This window comes from Kockovaella imperatae (genome assembly GCF_002102565.1).
Source record: "Kockovaella imperatae strain NRRL Y-17943 chromosome Unknown BD324scaffold_5, whole genome shotgun sequence".
NCBI lineage: Eukaryota > Fungi > Basidiomycota > Tremellomycetes > Tremellales > Cuniculitremaceae > Kockovaella > Kockovaella imperatae.
In genome coordinates, this window is record NW_019028945.1 from 170437 (window position 1) to 189749 (window position 19313).

General features: G+C 51.4%; 9 protein-coding genes across 9 annotated transcripts; 4 read left to right on the forward strand and 5 right to left on the reverse strand.

Moving 5' to 3' along the window:
* Window positions 1-894: 894 nt before the first annotated feature.
* On the forward strand, window positions 895-2773 carry BD324DRAFT_622526 (hypothetical protein). Its single transcript, XM_022015483.1, has 4 exons — window positions 895-1419; window positions 1481-1545; window positions 1598-2113; window positions 2163-2773. The coding sequence occupies exons 1-4, from the start codon at window positions 1269-1271 to the stop codon at window positions 2736-2738; spliced, it is 1308 nt and encodes a 435-aa protein (XP_021871575.1). The 5' UTR covers window positions 895-1268; the 3' UTR covers window positions 2739-2773.
* A 125-nt stretch (window positions 2774-2898) lies between these two features.
* BD324DRAFT_622528 (PAP2 superfamily-domain-containing protein) lies at window positions 2899-5180 on the forward strand. Its single transcript, XM_022015484.1, has 9 exons — window positions 2899-3081; window positions 3567-3676; window positions 3733-3869; window positions 3920-4102; window positions 4163-4400; window positions 4447-4502; window positions 4553-4640; window positions 4754-4878; window positions 4951-5180. The coding sequence occupies exons 1-9, from the start codon at window positions 3030-3032 to the stop codon at window positions 5063-5065; spliced, it is 1104 nt and encodes a 367-aa protein (XP_021871576.1). The 5' UTR covers window positions 2899-3029; the 3' UTR covers window positions 5066-5180.
* Window positions 5181-6277, reverse strand: BD324DRAFT_599809 (hypothetical protein). Its single transcript, XM_022013910.1, has 3 exons — window positions 5993-6277; window positions 5817-5934; window positions 5181-5753 (listed from the first exon to the last, which is right to left on the reverse strand). Exons 1-3 carry the CDS (start codon window positions 6238-6240, stop codon window positions 5502-5504), a joined length of 618 nt encoding a protein of 205 aa, XP_021871577.1. The 5' UTR covers window positions 6241-6277; the 3' UTR covers window positions 5181-5501.
* Window positions 6278-6446: 169 nt separating this feature from the next.
* Window positions 6447-7319, reverse strand: BD324DRAFT_386648 (hypothetical protein). The gene is made up of 2 exons (XM_022012647.1): window positions 7067-7319; window positions 6447-7015 (listed from the first exon to the last, which is right to left on the reverse strand). The coding sequence occupies exons 1-2, from the start codon at window positions 7137-7139 to the stop codon at window positions 6522-6524; spliced, it is 567 nt and encodes a 188-aa protein (XP_021871578.1). The 5' UTR covers window positions 7140-7319; the 3' UTR covers window positions 6447-6521.
* Window positions 7320-7643: 324 nt separating this feature from the next.
* BD324DRAFT_650162 (hypothetical protein) lies at window positions 7644-8373 on the reverse strand (the record flags this gene model as incomplete). Its single annotated transcript, XM_022018109.1, has 5 exons — window positions 7644-7857; window positions 7943-8073; window positions 8119-8169; window positions 8225-8301; window positions 8352-8373. The coding sequence occupies 5 exons, from the start codon at window positions 8371-8373 to the stop codon at window positions 7644-7646; spliced, it is 495 nt and encodes a 164-aa protein (XP_021871579.1).
* Window positions 8374-8664: 291 nt separating this feature from the next.
* Window positions 8665-10322, forward strand: BD324DRAFT_641779 (putative eukaryotic translation initiation factor 2B subunit 2; the record flags this gene model as incomplete). Its single annotated transcript, XM_022017446.1, has 8 exons — window positions 8665-8685; window positions 8739-8797; window positions 8854-8999; window positions 9061-9404; window positions 9447-9580; window positions 9634-9738; window positions 9790-10194; window positions 10250-10322. 8 exons carry the CDS (start codon window positions 8665-8667, stop codon window positions 10320-10322), a joined length of 1287 nt encoding a protein of 428 aa, XP_021871580.1.
* Window positions 10321-14603, reverse strand: BD324DRAFT_589361 (hypothetical protein). The gene is made up of 6 exons (XM_022013777.1): window positions 14151-14603; window positions 14040-14103; window positions 13475-13995; window positions 12483-13429; window positions 12307-12426; window positions 10321-12261 (listed from the first exon to the last, which is right to left on the reverse strand). Exons 1-6 carry the CDS (start codon window positions 14399-14401, stop codon window positions 10376-10378), a joined length of 3789 nt encoding a protein of 1262 aa, XP_021871581.1. The 5' UTR covers window positions 14402-14603; the 3' UTR covers window positions 10321-10375.
* Window positions 14598-16208, forward strand: BD324DRAFT_622540 (tryptophan synthase beta subunit-like PLP-dependent enzyme). The gene is made up of 5 exons (XM_022015485.1): window positions 14598-14904; window positions 15004-15307; window positions 15363-15491; window positions 15544-15756; window positions 15810-16208. Exons 1-5 carry the CDS (start codon window positions 14794-14796, stop codon window positions 16136-16138), a joined length of 1086 nt encoding a protein of 361 aa, XP_021871582.1. The 5' UTR covers window positions 14598-14793; the 3' UTR covers window positions 16139-16208.
* Window positions 16209-19303, reverse strand: BD324DRAFT_622545 (Sec1-like protein). Its single transcript, XM_022015486.1, has 12 exons — window positions 19174-19303; window positions 19000-19125; window positions 18804-18950; window positions 18665-18754; window positions 18478-18611; window positions 18137-18424; window positions 17951-18087; window positions 17727-17891; window positions 17427-17675; window positions 17217-17373; window positions 16794-17172; window positions 16209-16732 (listed from the first exon to the last, which is right to left on the reverse strand). The coding sequence occupies exons 1-12, from the start codon at window positions 19199-19201 to the stop codon at window positions 16539-16541; spliced, it is 2094 nt and encodes a 697-aa protein (XP_021871583.1). The 5' UTR covers window positions 19202-19303; the 3' UTR covers window positions 16209-16538.
* Between the last annotated feature and the right edge of the window lie 10 nt (window positions 19304-19313).

Consider the following 19313-nt stretch of genomic DNA (forward strand, 5'->3'; position numbering starts at 1 on the left):
CGTGGCGCCGGGGGTTGGCGGTCCAGAATACCAACGAGCTGTCTGTAGAAGCAGACATCCTGGTCGGAGATAGCCCTCCAGCGATTGTCTTTACCAGTCATGCGCGAAGCTGTAAAGCCCCCTGCTCTCAGTCAAGGGTCTTCGGCCCATGCAATCGGTGTCGAGGGACCGTCTCCGCTGAACCTGTGGATCCCTCACCCGGTCCCATGATGGATTCCTCGCCCTACTCTACGTCACACCTAAGATGGCGCGAGAGCGCTTCCGACCGATATCGATATCCTCGACATATCCTGCTCATGTATGGCACGTGAGTGGTTGCGTTTCCTTTGACGGTCCCCCTTGACGTCCCCACCAAAATGGAGGGGCTGACAACGTGAAAGCAACGTGAAAGCAGGGCAATTAAAAATGTGTTGCATGGAGCGATATGGATCACCCCTGGGCCCTGACCAAGGACTCTTTCACAGACCGCATCAGGCTTGAGGCTGGGGGATTGTGATTCAAGCCCAGGCAACGGAGCTAGCTGTTCGCTGAGGTCGGACGATCCTTCGTGGCGGTCAGTGGAAGCCAGCACCTGTACGCTTCAAAACGAAGCGAATGATATCGAGCCGTCTCTCAAATCACAGGACTACACCACTCCTCTGCTCGGTCAATCTCACGGGAGCGACGGCACGTTGAAGTTCAAAGACCATCTCATGAATCCTTCATCCGATATGCCAGGTCCGATGTCGGCATCCGCTCGGCCCGCTCTGTCGGAAAGACCGCTTGCTCCGCTTGGAGCCGCCCATCAGGTGCTGAGTTCTCATTCGAGCCCGGGAAACCCAGAGAAGGTCAAGCGACAAGACCTTTCAGTCAGACCAGCTCAGCTCGACCTCACCTCTGCATCCGAAGCGGTGTTGAAGACTGGTAATCCTTTCGCTGTCCTGCCCTCGACGGAATCAACCGACGAACGTGGTCAGTCTCCCGGTCCGAAGAGATCCATTTATAAATTGATTACTGTATTATCTTCGAAATCTGCGGAGACTACAGTTTGGTCTCATCGTAAAGCTTGTTGGCCTTCGCTGAAGCTGAAGGAGGATCAGACTGAATTCAGTCCCTTCGCACATCGTACAAATACCTTCCTTTGGCTAAAGGCTGTCTTGGATCGGTGCACCTGGAAACGTCGACCAACTCCTTCGTCCCATCTCCATCTTCTGACAGGGGATCCAGAGAGCCACTCGATTGTAGTCAGACCCCATACTTGTCACCAGTGCTACGCCTGTGGCAGGTGCATGATCATCGTTGGCTCCGTACTTGCGGTACTGGTCATCCTCTACGCTTGCAGCGTTGAAATTCTGTGGGATAGAGATTGGATTTACAGAAAAGCCATGAACGTGTCTGGAACGGCTGGCCCGGTGGAAGGCAACGGGGCAGAGCACACTGGTAAGTGAGGCGAAGAAGCGAGCCTACCTATTTGGATGCTGAAACGCATCCTGCTTGACAGCTCCGATGATCAAGAAGCGATGGCTACATAGTCATAACGATGAGATGCAGGGATCCAAGGCTCTCGTAAGTCATTCTGTCACTGTCATATCAAAAGGAGCTCAAGTACTGCATGTAGACTCTCGCCCTCAGTCATGGTTACGGATCCATCGAGGCGGATGTTTGGCTTGCAGCGTACGATCAATCTGGACATGCTGAAGGTCGGGCGTTATCTCACGAACCCGGCGCAGCAAGTCGCGTACCCGAATCTCGACATTGGTTGCCGGTCCCTGAGATCATTGATGAGACGGAGAGGAAGAGATTGTTGTCTATTGCTCCACGACGGCAACCTGGCACCGGCGATCAAGCTGGAACATCAGCGGTTCCTCAACATGAAGATCCTCGAGGTGCGCCATCGCCGCAACAAGCGCACGCTCCCAGCGCCGGCATACAGAGCCGGGAAGCAGTCAGTGCACCGACTTTGACGGTTGGTCATGAAGAGCACGAGATTTCCGGGACATTTAAGGACATCTACCTTGATCCACTGCTCAAAATCCTGGACGAAAACAACAAAGGTCGAGATGTTCGTGCTGGAGATTGGGTCGGACTGTACAAAGATGATCCCAAGGCGGAAGTGCAGATACTGGTGGACATGGTGGGTCTGAGCTATATGGGTGGATTAGACATTAACTTGAATTGTGCAGAAATCCGACGGCTACGCAACTTGGCCATACTTGGATGCCGCTGTAGAGCCATTCCGCGCAAAAGGTTATCTTACTACCTATGACCCTGCCAGCTCCAAATGGACATATGGACCTCTTGTCATGGTCTGTGGAGGCTCCGCCCCCATTGCCGGTACTTACTACTCATCCCCTCGGGATCTATTCCACGATGCCCCGCTCATCAAGCTGAAGGAGCCTCTGTCTATCCCCGCTTCCGAGCACGGCCCAGCCATCACGACGGAATGGACTTCCGATCTAGCGCCTATGGCCAGCTCCAAGCTGCCGATTCAGTACAATCTTGGAATCGCCTTGCCGCCTCTACAAGCTGCTCAGACGTTGACCGAGTTCACGTCTGAAGCTAGAAAGAGGGGTATCAAATCTCGTTGGTGGGGATTCGCCAAGTCTCCACGATGGTTGAGATGGAGGATATATCAGTTGTTGAAGGATGGTGGAGTGGATTGGATCCTGGGAGATGATTTGGATGATACTGCAGCTTGGGATGATGAGCAGCAGCAGCAACAGCAGCAGCAACAGAAGCCACCACCGCCAACCAAGTAGGGAGATGTGCGTGCCACTTTTCTGCCGAATCAGGGACCAGGGACAAGCCGAGGTTCCAAGTTTTTGCTTGGCATTTTCTTTTTTTGTATTACGTCAGTCCAACCATGTCAGCTTATTATCATTATCACTCCGAGGAGCTGCTGCTGCTGCTGCTGCTGCGAGTTAACCTATCATTGTTTAGGTCTCATTGCTGCTCTTGTCACATTCACTTGGATCAGACTGTTCTGAGCACCTACACACACACACACACACACATTCACGCTCCTAGCTCACCACTCGCAGCCCGGCATCATGTCCACCAAAGAGGAGATCCCAGCGCTCAGTTTCATCCTTGAACCAGCTCGTAAGTGGTCATCCGTGAACCCCAAAGGATGGACCCATAGTGGCGACTGAGCTGATGGTCTTGACGCTTCCATCCAACGGTTCATCTACTACTATGATTGGCTACTCTGTACAACCCACACCTCGTCTCTCTCGCCCTTCTACCTACCCATCGTCCTACATCACCCTCACACGACCCATGGCGTACATTTTTTCCAACGGAATCTTGAACATCCTTCGGCTTTGTGCGATGGCGGGCAACAATACCTCATTTGCGGTCTCTCGCTCTCATATCGATCCATTCTGATCTCCCATGGCTCGTGTGCAACCTGGGTTCACCATTTCGATGTTCATGTCGCATCAATCTTCACCCTTGATCCCTCTTGGCTCCCTGCTCCTATCCATCACCCGCTTATGCTCTGGAAATTCGAAATTCTGCCTGGTCCCCACAACGTATTTTCTGCTCATCATGGTATTGCCTTCGACACACTGCGTTCTTCCTTGCAGTGGTCGCATCGCTGCTCACCCTGGGCTGTTTGTTGAATCGGCGCAAAGCATCCGACATTGTCTTGGCCAATCAGCTGGCCGAGAGCCCGACATCACCCCCAGCGTACCAAGTGGGTCAACTCCCTGCCTGTCTTGCGCAGCAAAGATCGCTCACTCCGCTGCTCAGGGTGCCCATATCAAACAGATGCGATTCCTCTTCTGGACCGTCAAGGTTCCCGATAATGCAAGGTTCAGGATGAACATTACATCCCGACTGCTAGCCATGTTTCCATTCTTGATGGAAGTGTGGTATTGGCTCTTGACGTGGGCGGAATCATGGCCAGGAAGACGACTGATTTGCTGATAAACCGCAGATACTGGGTCTACCAGATCGCTCGTGCCGCTCAAGCGTTGACCATGGGTGCCTCCACTCGACAGCTTTCGGAAGATCACGCCAGGCAGATTCTCAATGTGGAAAAATGGCTCCATATCGATGTCGAGCTGGATCTGCAAAGACTAGTCATGCGCCATGACTGGCTCTTATGGTTCTTCAACAAGTGAGTAACGCGAGCCGCAGAGCCGTTGTCCGCGAACTCACCATTTGTGGCTCCTTGCAGGACGTACGCCATGGTCCACATTCCCGCCACAATAGCATTCATGGGCTATTCTTATCGCTATTTTCAGCCTCAGATCTTTCAATCGACACGACGTACGTTGGTCATTTGCAATTGTCTGGCTTTTATCATTTTCTCTTCTTGGCCTTGCATGCCTCCGAGGCTGCTACCATACGATGAATTTGAATATGTCGATACACTGCACACGGGCAAGGCCGCGAGCATTTGGACCACCAACAAGGTGAATCAATTACACAGGCGCCGAGAAGTACTTACCTGTGAACCAGTTCCAGAATCAGCTCGCTGCGTTTCCGTCATTGCATTTTGGATACTCATTCGTCATGTGAGCTGAAGCTATACTCTTCTTTCCGGTCAGAAGCTCACGTCTACCAGTGGGATGTCCTTGTTGGCCTTCTCTCCTCACAGAATCATGAGACTGGTCGCGCCACTGTACCCCGTTCTCATCCTTCTGGTGATCATGGTGATTCCAAGTGATTTTTCGCACAGCAACCCGCTAATGACTTTATTATTCTTCACCACACTCTGTCCCTCATCATCCCTTCAATCTTGCTATGAAACGCTATCGTTTCTCAGGCGACGGCCAACCACTACATTCTTGACGCAGTGGGCGGCCTCTTCGTGACTATCATCGCATACCGCATCAATCAAGTCCTGCTCAATCTCAGACCAATTGAGGAATGGTCATTCTGGATAATCAGGTGAGTTAGATATAATAGCCTCCTAGTCCTTGCATGGCCTCCTAGTCCTCTACGCTGACTCATATACTATAGGACAGAGAAGCCGATGGACAAATCCCAGTTCCAAAACGCTATCTTGCGAGATTCGACCATCTCCGCAGTGCACAGGGATATGACCCAGCGCCCTCTCATCTCGTCCCCGGAGTGAGATGTCTGCACGCTCGGCGAACGACACTCGATGGATGAGCGAGCTTGATACCGCAGAACGACTGTATATATACACATATGACGAGACTCATAACTGTATCTAATGCATATTCTGTTCTTGAGAGATCGGGAAAAGGTTTCATCATAGTTCTCACGAGACGTGCAAAAGGGTCGACAGAATCAAACTGGATCTGTGCTCCCTCGAAGCTCCTCTAAGACTGGTAAGGCCAGCAGACCGCGCATTTTTGATTACACGGTGTAAGCGTGAGCTGGCGAGGGTATGGAAGAAAGGGCTCGGACGATGTATGGCATGGTCCGTCATGCACAACACTGAAGTCTGGCCTCCGGTAGACCATCAACAGCTGATCGATTGAGACAAGCATCAGGCGGCGTCGTGCCCAGAGACGCGGTGTAGAATTGCCATAGCACGACATGATTCATTTCAGGCTCACGCCCTTCCAATCCGACTCCTCCACCCCCGTCTCACTTAACAAATCTCTGAGCTCCTTGTCCAAAATTCTACCTAGCGTTACGTCTGATTTCCGATGATGTACCCATACCCCATCGGGACCATAGTCGAATCGCATGGGCCCGGAGAGTGGGGAGGAGAGCCAGATCTGTTGATTAGGAGGTTGTTTATTGATCACGTAGGTTCCGGTAGATGGGACAGAGAGGTTCATTACGCCAGACTGGGGATGACTTGTCAGCTCGATCGCTGTCAATCTCTTTGCCCTGTTCGGAAACAAGCTCACGCTATACTCTACCTCCCAGTCTTCCGGCGCGTAGACTTCACAAAGTTCTTCCAATTCATCGTGTAGCGTGTCCATATCTTGCTCGGAGATACGCTCGTATTCTGATGCCGTCAAGGATCTGGACAGTATCAGCTCTAGGAGCTCACGCAATAGAAGGTAAGGGGCATGGGACTCACTTTGAAGAAGCTTCGCCTCCTGACGATGACCTTGAAGAGGATGAGACATGTAGAGCTCTGAGAGGTATGCACGATGGACGATTCGACCGGGACGACGATGGTCTAGCCGATATAGAAAGGAGTCTGGGCCGAGAGGTCGTTTGAAATGAAGTTGAATCCCGATCTGGGACTGCGACTGGCCTGATGATCCTATGAGAGAGCGTTGATGTCCTACGGAGCACGCAGGTAGTCGAGATTGCTCGAGACATGCTTTCCAAGCGATCGAAATGAGAGGGTCAAGGATTGAATATGTAGACTGGAAATCCGAATTTCAGATGTCCAGTTCGGCAAAATGGTTCCTCTCAACCGAGAACATTATCATCATTGACTCTCGGTAGGAAGACCCCGAAGCATAGTCTACTGCTGGAGGCATCACACGTATATCGTGGTCATCGAAGAGCTGCATTCAACTACTCGAGAATCCTGCATATGTCACTATCTGAACCTGGGAAAACCGCTAATGGGTTGACCGCGAGCCCGTATGCCTCTGTCAATTCTGACAGAAAAGGTCAGTCAAGCCAATGGCGTAACAAAATGATGTCCTGTACTCACTTGAAGACACGTCTATCAGCCATCGGCAATCCTCTGTCCATCGTTTCCTCTCAGCAGGATGCATCCAGCGGAAGGATCGCCGGTCATGGTCTGAAGGGGATTTCTCGTCACCATCGGCGGTCCCAGTGGAAGCGGCTTGCGCTTGCCTGAAAGACTGACGGCTATTCTCACCACCAGTTGGCTCAAGGGCGATGTTGTACCAGGCGAGCAAATCCATTTGACTTTTCCAAGCTTGATGTAAGATCTGGAGAAGCTCTTGCAGGAGGATCAGATCCTTGTCAGGCATGTGCTCAAGATACCGGACGAGTTCAGGAGAGTATATTTCTGTGTCGCGTAGAGGAGGGGCAGGCGGTATGAGAAGAGCCTCAGGGATGGAAGGTCGATGTGGGACCGCTTGATGATCGGATGTTTCGATGACATGGACTAGTGCTGCTGACAAGGGGTCAGAAATGGCTGGACGGTCTGCCGGCTAGTATTGCTCACCTGCTACAGCGGAGGTCAAAGTACTGACAGCGAGGAGTAGAGTGCTTAGAAGGCTGGAGAGGGCAAGCAGCATAGTTGACGGACGAAGACGGTCAAAGGTGGATTTGATGGTCGAAACCAAAAGGTTGGAAGACCATGGTTCGGCCAGTCCACTCCACCAAGACTGGCATTCGCAAGCTTTCTACAAGCTGAAACCGATCGCCAATCATGATGCACCCCTCAGTGTTGACAAAGGATCGATTACTTTGTTAAGGCCCTTTGATGCGCGCAGAAAGTCGGGTACGTGATTATCTCTGCGGAAAGGTGGGTTTGTGATGCGTCGAGTGGTCACCGTGAGACAAGCGTGTTCGAAAGGCAATGAAGAGGGACATGTCTTGTGCTGGAGAGACGAACAAAGATCAGGCACAAAGAAGTCGACTGGCTGAGGCGGGGGATGCTTGGGGTACTGCGTTCACTGACGAGGAGGAGTAGGGTGTGGGCGGGTGATTCCTCATCAGCGTCGTGCGTGGCTCTATTAACCACCGGCAAGCATCGCAGTGACCAAGCAAGCCAGCCGCGGCAACCTCTAAGTATACCTTCACCGCTTGCTTTCCAGCAACTCTAGCTGTGACACCAGATCGTCCATAGGGTCGAGAGAGGTCTGTGCTGCTGGTCGATCGATAGTCCCCACCCTGGAGTTCAAGGTAGAGGTACCAACGATGGGTTTCGGTCCTGGAGCAGGGCTCGATGAAGTAGGTAGAAGGACTGCAGTGGGATTGTATCCGGGCGCGACTTTGTGAAGTGCTTCTTTCCTGCGTAGGCCAGAGTCAGCTATCTTTTCTCATCATCTCCTTGGCCAGCTCAAACAAGGCTCCCCGCGGTCCGAAAAATGCTCACTCTCGTTGCTCTTCCTGTACTTCCCTCTGATGCAGTATCTCAGCATTATGCGCCCTCTTCGCAGCTATGGCTTCGTGTGGAGAGGGCTTGATACTCAGAACATGTTCTTCGAGCGTGAAGGGGTAAACGAACTGAAAACAGTTGATGAGCTGTTGTTTGAACAGATGCAAGCTCACATAGGCGGTAATGTCTTCTGGAAGGGGGTGAATATCGTTCGGAAGCTCGATCTGAGTCATGATTAGCTCCTTGCGCACTCATTACCAAAGCATGTCCCCAGCTCACTGGTCGAGGCAGATAGAGGGAGGGAGATTTGATCAAGGGGACCGTGGCTGCAGCTGCGTATTGCTGGGAGATGGGGCCTTGAAGAGCAGTCAGCTGTACGTTCCGATGTCAAGATGCACAGTCTCACCTAAGCCTGCGGAAGATGACATGGCTACCTTCGCTTTGATTCCTAGGAGGCTGATGAGTATAGAGTCGAGAGATCTGCCGCATGCATCATGAGTCCCCTGCAGGGGGTCTACAGGCAACTTACAACCGTGTGAAAGTTTAACCACGTGTTGCGTCTGCGGCAGGCTGGAATATCGGGAGTTCAGCTGTCCATTCACTGAAGCATTGAATCAATCACTCTGCGAGCTTTGTAACTTCCGCGCACTAGTAGTGTAACAGCAAGACGACGTGTCTGCTTTCCCCTATTGCTCCTCGGTCCTCCAAGATCTCTCGAAATGGCCTACTCAAATCTTCTGGTCCGTCTTCTATATCCAAAACGGTGATTGGACTGACACACTTGCTTGTGCAGAAACCAGATGAGCCAGGTACTCTGCTCGTAGAGAAAGTCTGTACCCGTCTCAGAAGAAGGTGAGCCAACGAATCTGATGATGCTTGCAAGTCTGACCCGGTGACTACCTCGATAGACAAATCGTCGGGTCTCACAATATCGCTCTGGAGACTGCTCAGTTGATCTACGCCATTGTCCGTGTGGTCAAATTCTCCACGCTAGACGAGCTGCTCGCCCTTCTCAAGCTCATTGGACGTAGGTTGAACGAAGCGAATCCAAAAGGTGAGTGGTCGTCGGGAGGGCCGGTGGCAGTGCGCACACACCACTAAGATCATCCTTACAGAGCTAGCATCTGGAAATATCGTCCGGAGGATTCTACGACTATTCAGAGAGGAATACAGAGCGGCCGCCGCAACTCAGATCACTCAACCTTCCACACCACTTTCCGGACCTGAGACACCCGGTCTTCATGCTCCGTCAAGTCATTACCTATCTCAAGACTTATCGATGACGACTACACCACCTCGTACCCAAAATCATTCGCCAAATCTGGGCGGCACATCGACCCTGCCCGTACCTTCCCGAGCGCCATCCCTCAGCAACTTTGTGGCCTTTCGTCATTCTAGAGCTCAGTTGGAGAGATCAGGCAGTACATTATCAGAGCTCACTCAAGCTGCTGCTAGTATAGCGAGTTACCCAAGCTTCTCGTCCTTGGAGATAATACAGAAGGAGAATGAAGAGTTTATGAGGCAGAGTGCGAAACTCAAGCCGATATTCATACAGGCTATAGAAGAGGTAATCGGAGAGCTGGAGACGACACATGATGATGTGGCAAAGGGAGCTCGGGAACACATTCATTCGGCGTGAGTGGCAAGTCAACTAGGAAAGTTTTCATCGCTCACCCATCCGACCCCAGTGAGGTGATTATGACGCTAGGTCACTCAAAAACAGTCGAAACATTCATCAAGCACGCTTATAGAGATCGAAAATTCACTGTTATCGTCGTCGAGTCGGCCCCAAGGTGAGGGTTAGCCGCTGTATACGTCAACATACGAGTCTGATAACGTCTCAGCTATCTAGGCCATACCATGGCAAAATCACTATCCGCGTCTAATATCCCTACGATCCTCATTCCAGATTCTTCAGTCCACGCTCTCATGCCCCGAGTAACCAAAGTCGTTTTGGGCGCTCACTCAATTCTAGCGAACGGAGGACTATTCGCCTTATCAGGAACGCTCAGCGCATGTCTTGCAGCCAAAGCATTTAGTAAACCCGTCGTGGTGACTACTGGTCAATTCAAATTTGCGCCCGTCTGGAACCTGTATCATGAGCATGGCGCCGTCGACTTTCAATCGCCGGGAAACGTCTTGGGCTACGAAGGGGACGGAAGTGCAGGTGGAATCACTGGTGTGACGACAAATGCGCCGTATTACGAATACATCCGACCAGAGCTCATCAATTTGTTTGTGACCAACGAGTGAGTTGGAATGGATGTAGCGGCGTGTTTTCTCACTGACGTCTTGCTGCTTTAGAGGAGACCATTCACCTTCGTACATCTACCGGATCATCAAAGAGGCGTACGACGAGGAGGATGTCGAGCTGTAACTAAAATGCGATGCATGCAAGACGTATGCGATTGAGTAATGCGATCCTTTTGATCAACGATGCAAATTGATGTGCTCTGAGATGAGATTCGAAAAGAACCCTGTGTTTCCAAGATGTTTCGGTTGACGATGTTGGGATGTCTTAGTCTCCCTCTTTGATGACTGATCCGACACGTCCTCGCCAGCCAATATGCCCTTGAGACCCAAAACCAAACGCGTCAATCGCTGATTCGTCTTCCAGAATACCCAATCGCCGTGTTTGTTCGCTTCTTGATCGTCATGCTGACCGCCCGCTTGGCTCAAGTGCCGAGTAGGTCCCGATATAGACCTGTCTTTTGAACCATGCGATACTCTCCATTCCGTCCATTCACCAGCTGAAAATTTAGTATCCATCTTGTCCCAGACTTGGTTCAAGACTTGAACGTCGCAACCAGTCACTCGAGCGTAAGCCAGAAGAACATTGATGGCAGTCTGAGGTTTCGGCGCGCGATACGGATCGAGCCGGAGGGATTGGTTGTCCAGATCCTCCACTCGTCGCATACCGGGTCTGAGGGCCATCAATGACGCAAACACATCGTCCAGGGCAGATCGGCTCCAATCAGACTCGTACGCCTCGCCGTTCCAACGTCTTGGTTGCTTCCGCTCCCTACGATTAGACTTCTTCTTGCTTGATCCATCATCAAATATCTCGAAAGGAGGAAAGAGACTGTATGCCGTCCGGGACTCTGTTGAATGATTTGGATCTTTGATCTCACCGTAGCGTGAGAAGCCGACAAAAAGGGACGAGTATTCAGTGATAAATGGGGTATGATTCGCTTTGTCCATATCCAGCAGCACTTGATACGCCTCGGAGAGGAGACCATGATGACAGAGTCCGTCAAGCATCGTGGAATAGGTGACCCGGTCGCCCTTAGATCTGACACCTTTCAGGGAGAAAGTCTCGTCGACATCCGCGATACGTTGTCCCGTCAAAAGGTGGTAGACCTTTGCGGCAAATGGCCAATTACCGTCTTCTGTGGCAACACCGAGAGCTTTGTTGGCGAATTCGATACCGCTTCGCTCAACGTTTTGGAGATCTTCCATTCCTTGTACGAAAAGTTCCTCGATACGCTGGGTCGATCCCATGCTTTGAAGAAGTATCAATCGAGATCCATAGAGTTGGACATCTAGACCGGTGTCTTGAGCCTTGTACCACCACTTCTGGAATCGCTCTGCATCGGGTCGTTTTGCGCAAAGCCTGAGCAAGAGGCGGACAGCATCTCGAAACGCCGGTGATTGAGAGTCCTTGATTCTCTCCAGATGCCGTTCAAGCTGGTTGATTGCCTTGAGTGGCGGGCGCTTAAAGATCGCTACACCCGTGGAGATGTTGAGGAGATCACCGACAGCGTTCTGGCCTTGTAGTCGTTCCAGTGCCCTCGTAGCAACCCTCATCATCTGCCTCGCCTCGTATGTCGGCGTCCCTTCGCGTTTCATGGATTGGGACAGCTTCTGCATGACTTCAAGGATCTCGTCGTGTGTAAGTACAGGGGTATCGGACGAAAAGTCTTGAAGAGTTGAGAATGTATCCATCAACTGACCAGGTTGGGGACGAGCACTCGGACTAAGCTGAGAATAGAGACTCGAGAGGTGCGTGGCTCGCAAATAGGGTGAAACGACGGGTAAAGATAAAGGTCGATCTGTCAATTCCGGCAGTTGGATGCGGGGTATACTCTTGGGTAATTGCAATGATGGTGCCTCGTTCCCAACGACTTCCTTCCCCAACTGCCGAGCAAGATGATCGCGCAGACTCAATCCTGGAGTAGGCACAGTCGTAGCGTAAGATCGTGATAAGACCGAGAAGAAGGCAGACTGTGGGACTTCGATGTTCCCAGCTAATCGTTTCAGTCGCTTTTTGCCTTCTTTCTGCTTGACGAGATGTTTCTTCTTACGCTCATAGTGACCTGGAGAAGCCGTCAGAAAGGCTGGAGAAGCGCTGCTGTACCCACCTCCGTACAATCCTGATGTGACATCTTTGCGAACCGCTTTCACTGTCTCCCTGGCAATGATTTTACCACCTGCTGATGCCTGAATTGCCAGCTCGAATTGTTGTCTCGGAATGACCTCCTCTGTACATCGAGGTCAGTCACCTGGACAAATACACACGTGTGTCACCGCGACTCACTCATCTTGGTGCACCATTCTTTTCCGGTATGCTGAGCCGCCGACTGGTGAACAATCATCGACAAGGCGTCCACCGCATGTCCGTTGAGCAAAATGTTCACCTTGATCATGTCGCTCTCCTCGTACCCGGCTTCCTCGTAATCGAATGAAGCGAATCCCGAACTGGTGCTCTTCAAAGCTGAGAAAAAGTCTGTCACTATTTCTGAGAGGGGAAAGGCGTAACGCAGAATAGCACGGTTTGTTTCGAGAATCTTGTATTCGAGTTGACGAGATCGGTACTTGGAGCATAGATCCATCAATGGCCCGAGGTAATCGGTCGGGACGATGATAGTCGAATGCACCATAGGCTCTTCGACGATATATCCGGCAGTGTGCTCGGGAAATTCGCAAGGATTCGAGATGGTCTTGCTGACTCCTCCTTTCGTTACTCGATACGGTACAGTAGGTGCGGTAATGATGACCTCGGAGGAGTACTCATCCTCGAGTCGCTGTTTGAATACATCCATGTGGAGCGTGCCTAGAAAACCAAGTCTAAAGCCTTGCATCAGAGCTGCTGAGGTTTCTTTGGCGATGGTGACACTTCGATCGTTGAGTGTCAAGCGCTCTATCGCTTCTTCCAGTTTGTCAAAGTCCGCCGTGTCTGTCGGGAAAACACCAGCGAAGACCATCGACTTTGTAGGCTTGAATCCAGGTAAGGGCTCCACCAAAGCCGACTCGTGGCAGATAGTATCTCCTATGTGTGCCTCTTCAGAATTCTTCATGCTGCAGATCAGGTATCCGACCTGACCTTCCTGCAAGACATTCACAGGCGTCTCGTCAGGATTGTTTATCCCAATTTCCGCGACTTCGTATTTGCGGTCGGCTTGGAGGAACCTGATCCTGTCACCAACTCGAACAGAGCCAGACATGATTCGTATGAGAGCAACGACACCTCGAAAGTGGTCATAGCTGGATTGGGATGAGCACCGAATGATGAGGGCAAAGCTCACTCACTATGTATCAAATACCAATCCTCTGAGCTTTCCGTCGTTCTCTTCTCGCTTTCGGGGTGGAGGCAGTCCTTCAATTACTTGATTGAGGACCTGATCCACTCCCAGACCGCTTTTCGCGCTGATCCGCATGTGACCGGCTTTATCTATCCCCAGAGTGGTCTCCATGGTCTCAGAGACCGTTTCTGCATCCGCATGAGGCAGATCTATCTTGTTGATGACTCCGAGAATGGTGAGATCTGCTTCTAGGGCGACGTAAAAGACGGATAGAGTCTGGGCTTGTATGCCTTGACTCGAGTCCACCAATAAGAGACCTCCTTCACAAGCGCCGAGACTGCGAGACACTTCATAGCTGAAGTCGACATGACCAGGAGTGTCAATGAGATTGATCAAATACTTTTGTCCATCCGTGTGGGTATGTATGATGGACACTGTTTGAGCCTTGACTGTGATTCCTCGCTCCCGTTCGACTTTCAGCTTATCGAGAAACTGAGGAGACGAGTCGGACGGTAAAGTATTCGTCATCTGTTACGAAGGTCAATTGTGTGCTCCGATTCAATTGTGCTCACCTGGAGCAGTCGATCGGCTAGAGTCGACTTGCCATGGTCGATATGAGCAATAATCGAAAAGTTCCTGGCAGCTGTTAGCTAGCGGGACGGTGAGTTCTGGAGAACGCCCACCGTATCCGCTCCGGTGGAAACTGCTCCATATCAATCTTGGCAACTTCCAACTTGGGCTTCTTGGCTTCCAAGACCTGAGAGGTGGAGAACATCCGATATCTGTCTATGTTCGAGATCACGCTGCTCGCTCGATGCAATGTCGAGCCTATGGACGCTCTCCTAGCGGCATTCTGTGCCACTCGACAGGCCCATGATGCCTTCAAGCAATGCGCGCAGAACCTTTTCGATGGTCCCGCTACTGCGCTGCTCATGCTCCAATGCTTCGTCAAGGACGGGTGTAGTAGTACGAGTACCAAAATTCCCTTGCGCCCCCCAGCTGAACCATCTGGAAACGGAGATCAATTCCCGATCTCCGCTTCTGATCTCCGTTCTCTTGTGCGGAGTCTCCACAAGTTCGATTGCACCATCGGTTGCATTCCGAATGGCCATTTTCCAAGTTTGCCATATCTCAATCTTTTCCATCCAAGTCCCGGTATCGAAGACCCATTGAACCTCATCCGGACTGTCTGACAGTTGTTGCGAGAGTAGACTGACAGTCTGAATACTGGTGCATCGCTCAGGTGAAACTTGGAGGTCCTCTGCTCCCCATCGCTCAGCGTATACACCCGCCGGCAACCACTTGTCATCCTCAGACGTCTTCGGTATGGCGTTCCGAACACTGCTACGACCCCTGGCCAGAAGCTATGCGACTTCAACTCTCGGTTACGGCAGAGAGGTAGAGGGTTTCGTCGGAGCCGTGGGCAATACTCCTCTGGTGGGTAATAGGATCAGGGCTTTGGTCCAGGACCTCTAGCATCTGCCTCAGTATTTGGCTCACCTTTATCAATATCGCTGATGCGCATATCCCCCACAGATCCGGCTTCACAAGCTGTCCGAAGAGACCGGATGTAATGTCTTGGCCAAAGCGGAATACATGTCTCCTGGAGGATCGGTGAAAGACCGAGCTGCACTCTATTTGGTCAAAGACGCCGAAGAGAAAGGTCAGATCAGACCTGGAGGAACAGTCGTCGAGGGGACAGCGGGAAACACCGGGATAGGATTGGCTCATGTGTGCCGGAGTAAAGGGTACAAATGTGTCATTTACATGCCGGATACTCAGAGTCAAGAGAAGATTGATCTGCTGAGACTGCTGGGAGCGGACGTTAGACCCGTTCCGGGTGAGTCACCGTTCCATTCCCCAGGGTGCCATGGCTGAGATCCTTTCCATCATAGCTGTTGCATTTGATAATCCTCAGAACTACAATCATCAAGCGGCGAGATATGCGAAAACCCTAGACAACGCCATCTGGACCAACCAGTTCGACAACATTGCCAATCGACAAGCTCATATACTTACGACCGGTGAGTCAGGTCCGGCCAGCACCAGGGTTATCGCGGCTGATCTTGCCGTCAGGTCCTGAGATTTGGGAACAGACCAACGGGAAAGTCGACGCTTTCATATGCGCAACAGGTACTGGTGGAACCTTGGCGGGTGTCACTCGGTTCTTAAAGGAGAAGAGCGATGGAAAGGTCGAATGTTGGTTAGCCGACCCACCCGGAAGTGTCCTGTACAACTTGGTCGAGAATGGAAAAGCCGAGAGAGCGGGTACGGGATCAATAACAGAGGGTAAGTCAGCTTCCATCCGTTCGGGACACAGATTGAATGACATTGGTATTCAGGTATCGGTCAAGGGCGGGTCACTCAGAATCTTGCCCAAGATATCTCCTTACTCGACGGAGCGCTACATGCTCCAGATGCCGAAAGCATCCGAATGGTGTACAGACTCTTGGACGAAGAGGGCTTCTACGTCGGTGCTTCCTCGGCACTTAATGTTTGGGCAGCAGCGGAGCTGGCTAGACGTAAAGGACCAGGTCACACTATTGTCACTATCTTGTGTGATGGTGCTTATAGATATCAAGCGAGATTATTCTCTCGTGTCTGGCTGGAGAGCAAAGGGCTGCTCGAGGCTATTCCAGAGAAACTTCATCGGTATATCGTTTTGCCATAGACGGGCAGGACGCAGCAATACAATGGCTCCCATGATACATTCTTCACAGCCATGCAACATAATCCAGGGTACCTTTCTTCTGGTTAGATGTCGCCACTTCCACTCCCGACTACCACTTCATCTTGCCCAAAAGGCCCTTCTTCTTCCCGTCGTCTTTAGATTTTTTGCTGAGACTGGAATCGCGCGACTGACTGCCTCCTAAGGAGAGGTTCGACATTCCCAGATCAGATACCTTGTCGGCGACTTTATTGGTGATGTTGGACATGGAGGTACCGCGGCTCATCTGAGGAGGAGGAGCCTGTCCAGGTGGTGGGCCAAGTGGCGGTGGAGGAACCGCTTTCACCCAGAACCGCTGGTCAAGTATCCTATACACTTACGTCAGCCTCCGTGACAAGGTCCGCTAGCATATGCGAAAGGTGTGTTTAATGCCAACAACTAACCTCTGGTAAGGGATAGACGACCCAGGTGATCGATTTATCCTGGGTGCTTCTGGACTGATGGGTGGACCACCAGGTGGATTTCCACCAACTCCTCCCCGACCAAGAGGTTTCAGATCCCTGAGATAACTCTCAGGTGTGATGAGGTGACTCGAACCTGTGACTGCGGTCAGTATCGGCCTTGGAAGCTTAGTCGCGTCGCACCGCGCGCAACGTACCGATGAAAATTTCCTTTCCGAGGGCTTGACCGACGGTGTAGGCGCATCTTATTTCAGAATACGTCACACCGCCTGCAATGTAAATGATCATCCTCTGTCTCGATTCAGTGTTTGCCATGCGTGACGGCTGCTTGTGCCACGCGGGACGAGCACTTCGCAGTGATGATTGAGGTTGAAGATTCGTCCCACGTTCTCCCGGACGAAGCGAGCTAAGTTCCGGCGGAACATCACGAACGAAAGGGAAGAATGTCTGATCCAAGCGATTGTTGTGCGAGTCCTCAAGGACCATTTGGACTAATGGTTTGTACCTTGAGAGCTCAAATTCTCCCTCTGATGCGCCATATTTCTGCCTCAGTTTCGGTTTCGGTCGCTCCTTGTCCTGTAATCATGATCAGGTCAATCCAAGGTGCAATTCCGACCCACCTTGATGATCTTTATGCCAAGATATATCATATTGTTCACAGCGTCTTGCTCCGACAGTGACAGTCTCGCATGAGAGTACAGCCTCCGACGATCTTCATCCTCCACGCCATCACGGAACAAGATGTACAAGGCGATGACTCTCATCTTGTCAAATGCACTAAACGACCCGTCAGCACCAACATTCTGGCTCCATGTCCACATTAAGCTCACGATAATCCCTTGTCCGCCAGCAGAGGTACCATCTCCTCGACCACATTTTTCGGCGTCTTGCCTTCTGCAGTGACACCAGTCGCGCAGCATTGCTCGACATTTGCAGCCAGATTCAACCGATTCTTTTCAAATGTCCCCATACACTCTTGGGCCATATCCAAGTGTAGCGAGAATTGCTCTCGCTGTGTCTGGAATTGGGGCAAGGAGGCAAGCATGTCTTTTAGATCATTAATGTTGACGTTGGACCCTCTGCGAGACCGAGGTGAGCACCTTGTTGGTAGCAATCGAAGTAGGACTCGCCCATTGAATCCTGCGTGCTCATTCACAAACTTTCCGAAATCTCTCATCAAGGTATCGATAGCATCTTTCATATGCAGATGACGAACGGAGACCCAGACTGGATCTTCCTCGGTCAATTCTGCCGTCTTCATCTCTTTGCCGCCAACGGTGTTTGTGTATGTGTATCTAGGTAGAAAATGAGCTCGAAAGGAAAGACTGGCTAAAGGATCGCGAGGAAAGCTCACTTATAATGTATGCCATCCTTGACCGGCAATAAATCGTTCACCATTGCCTGATACCAGAACTCGTGCAGCAACGGTGCACTCGGGTCCATAGATCGATCCGTGATGAACATCACGGCTTTTGGGCGACCTTTGGGCTCCTGAGGGTCATTCAGCATGGGGACTCGCGCGTTGATGAGAAGCTCTCACCTGAAAGTCTGGGTTATTCGCAATGTATTCGTCGAGATCTGATTGTAACTGAAACGCAAGTTTTCGACTAATATGCTCAACCTCTGGCGAAGACTGTGGTCCGCGGGAAGAGGAGCCCATAGCCGATCTCCAACGTAATGAGGATCCTTGCTGGGATTGAGAAGGGATCGGAATGGTCCCGTTGATAGCATTTGAGGACTGACCAAGAGCGCCGAGCGGAGAATGATGTTGAGGCTGGTAGTATCGAATGTGGGGGTTTTCATTTATGGTGGCGAGGAGATTCAGCAGCTGGACAAGGAGATAAGCACGATCCAAGGACGTGTCGAGTAAACACTCCTTACATTCCTTCCGGTGAATTTGATGTCATCTTCGAATGCCTCGAGCGCTAATTCGTAAGACGCCGACCCGCCGGGATTGCCAAACATCGTGAAGAACGATTGCGGGGTTTTGGTGCTAAACACTCTGTCCTCGAGAGCTGCAGGCATTTCAGTATGGGCTACCCATATCGTTCGAGAGATTCGATCTCACCCCAGAAATTACAGTACAATTCCACAAAGGATCTGAGGATATCCGGCGGCATACTCTGCGTGAGTCTTTGAGCCAGACCGTCGTCGATGCCTGAAGCGCGTGGAGTGAGCCTGATCACCTTGAATCCCGCCAAGCTCACCGTCAATGAAGAATATATGAGCCGACCTGTACGTCCGTCGCCCCTGAAAGTCTGCAACGACTCGATCTACATTCTGAGCTGTCGGCGTGAGAAGGTAGACGGCATCCAAGCTTTGAGGCTTCCGAGGTGAATGAAGGGGTTCCACGGCTACATTCATGTCAGACACTGGAGCCTGATACCTCTCAAAGCTTCTCACATGTGACGCTCCGCTGAAGAATGTCGATATTCTTGTACACTGTGTCCAGCAGCTTTTGGGAATGCTCGTCAGTGATGAGGATCTTCCATGTCCCCTGCGGGACAGCGTCCAGGGCAGTTGTGAAGCCTATCGTGTGGGTCAGAGACGCATAATGCCAACATCTACCAGACTTACGAGCTCGTAAGAGGTCCTTGAGGGGCATATCGTTGTGAGCAGAACCGATGAGATGATCCAGGAGAGGAATGGAATGAGGAAGTGCATGTCTGCTGCTGTGTACCTGAAAATGATGACGATGACGGCCGACCACGCGACTG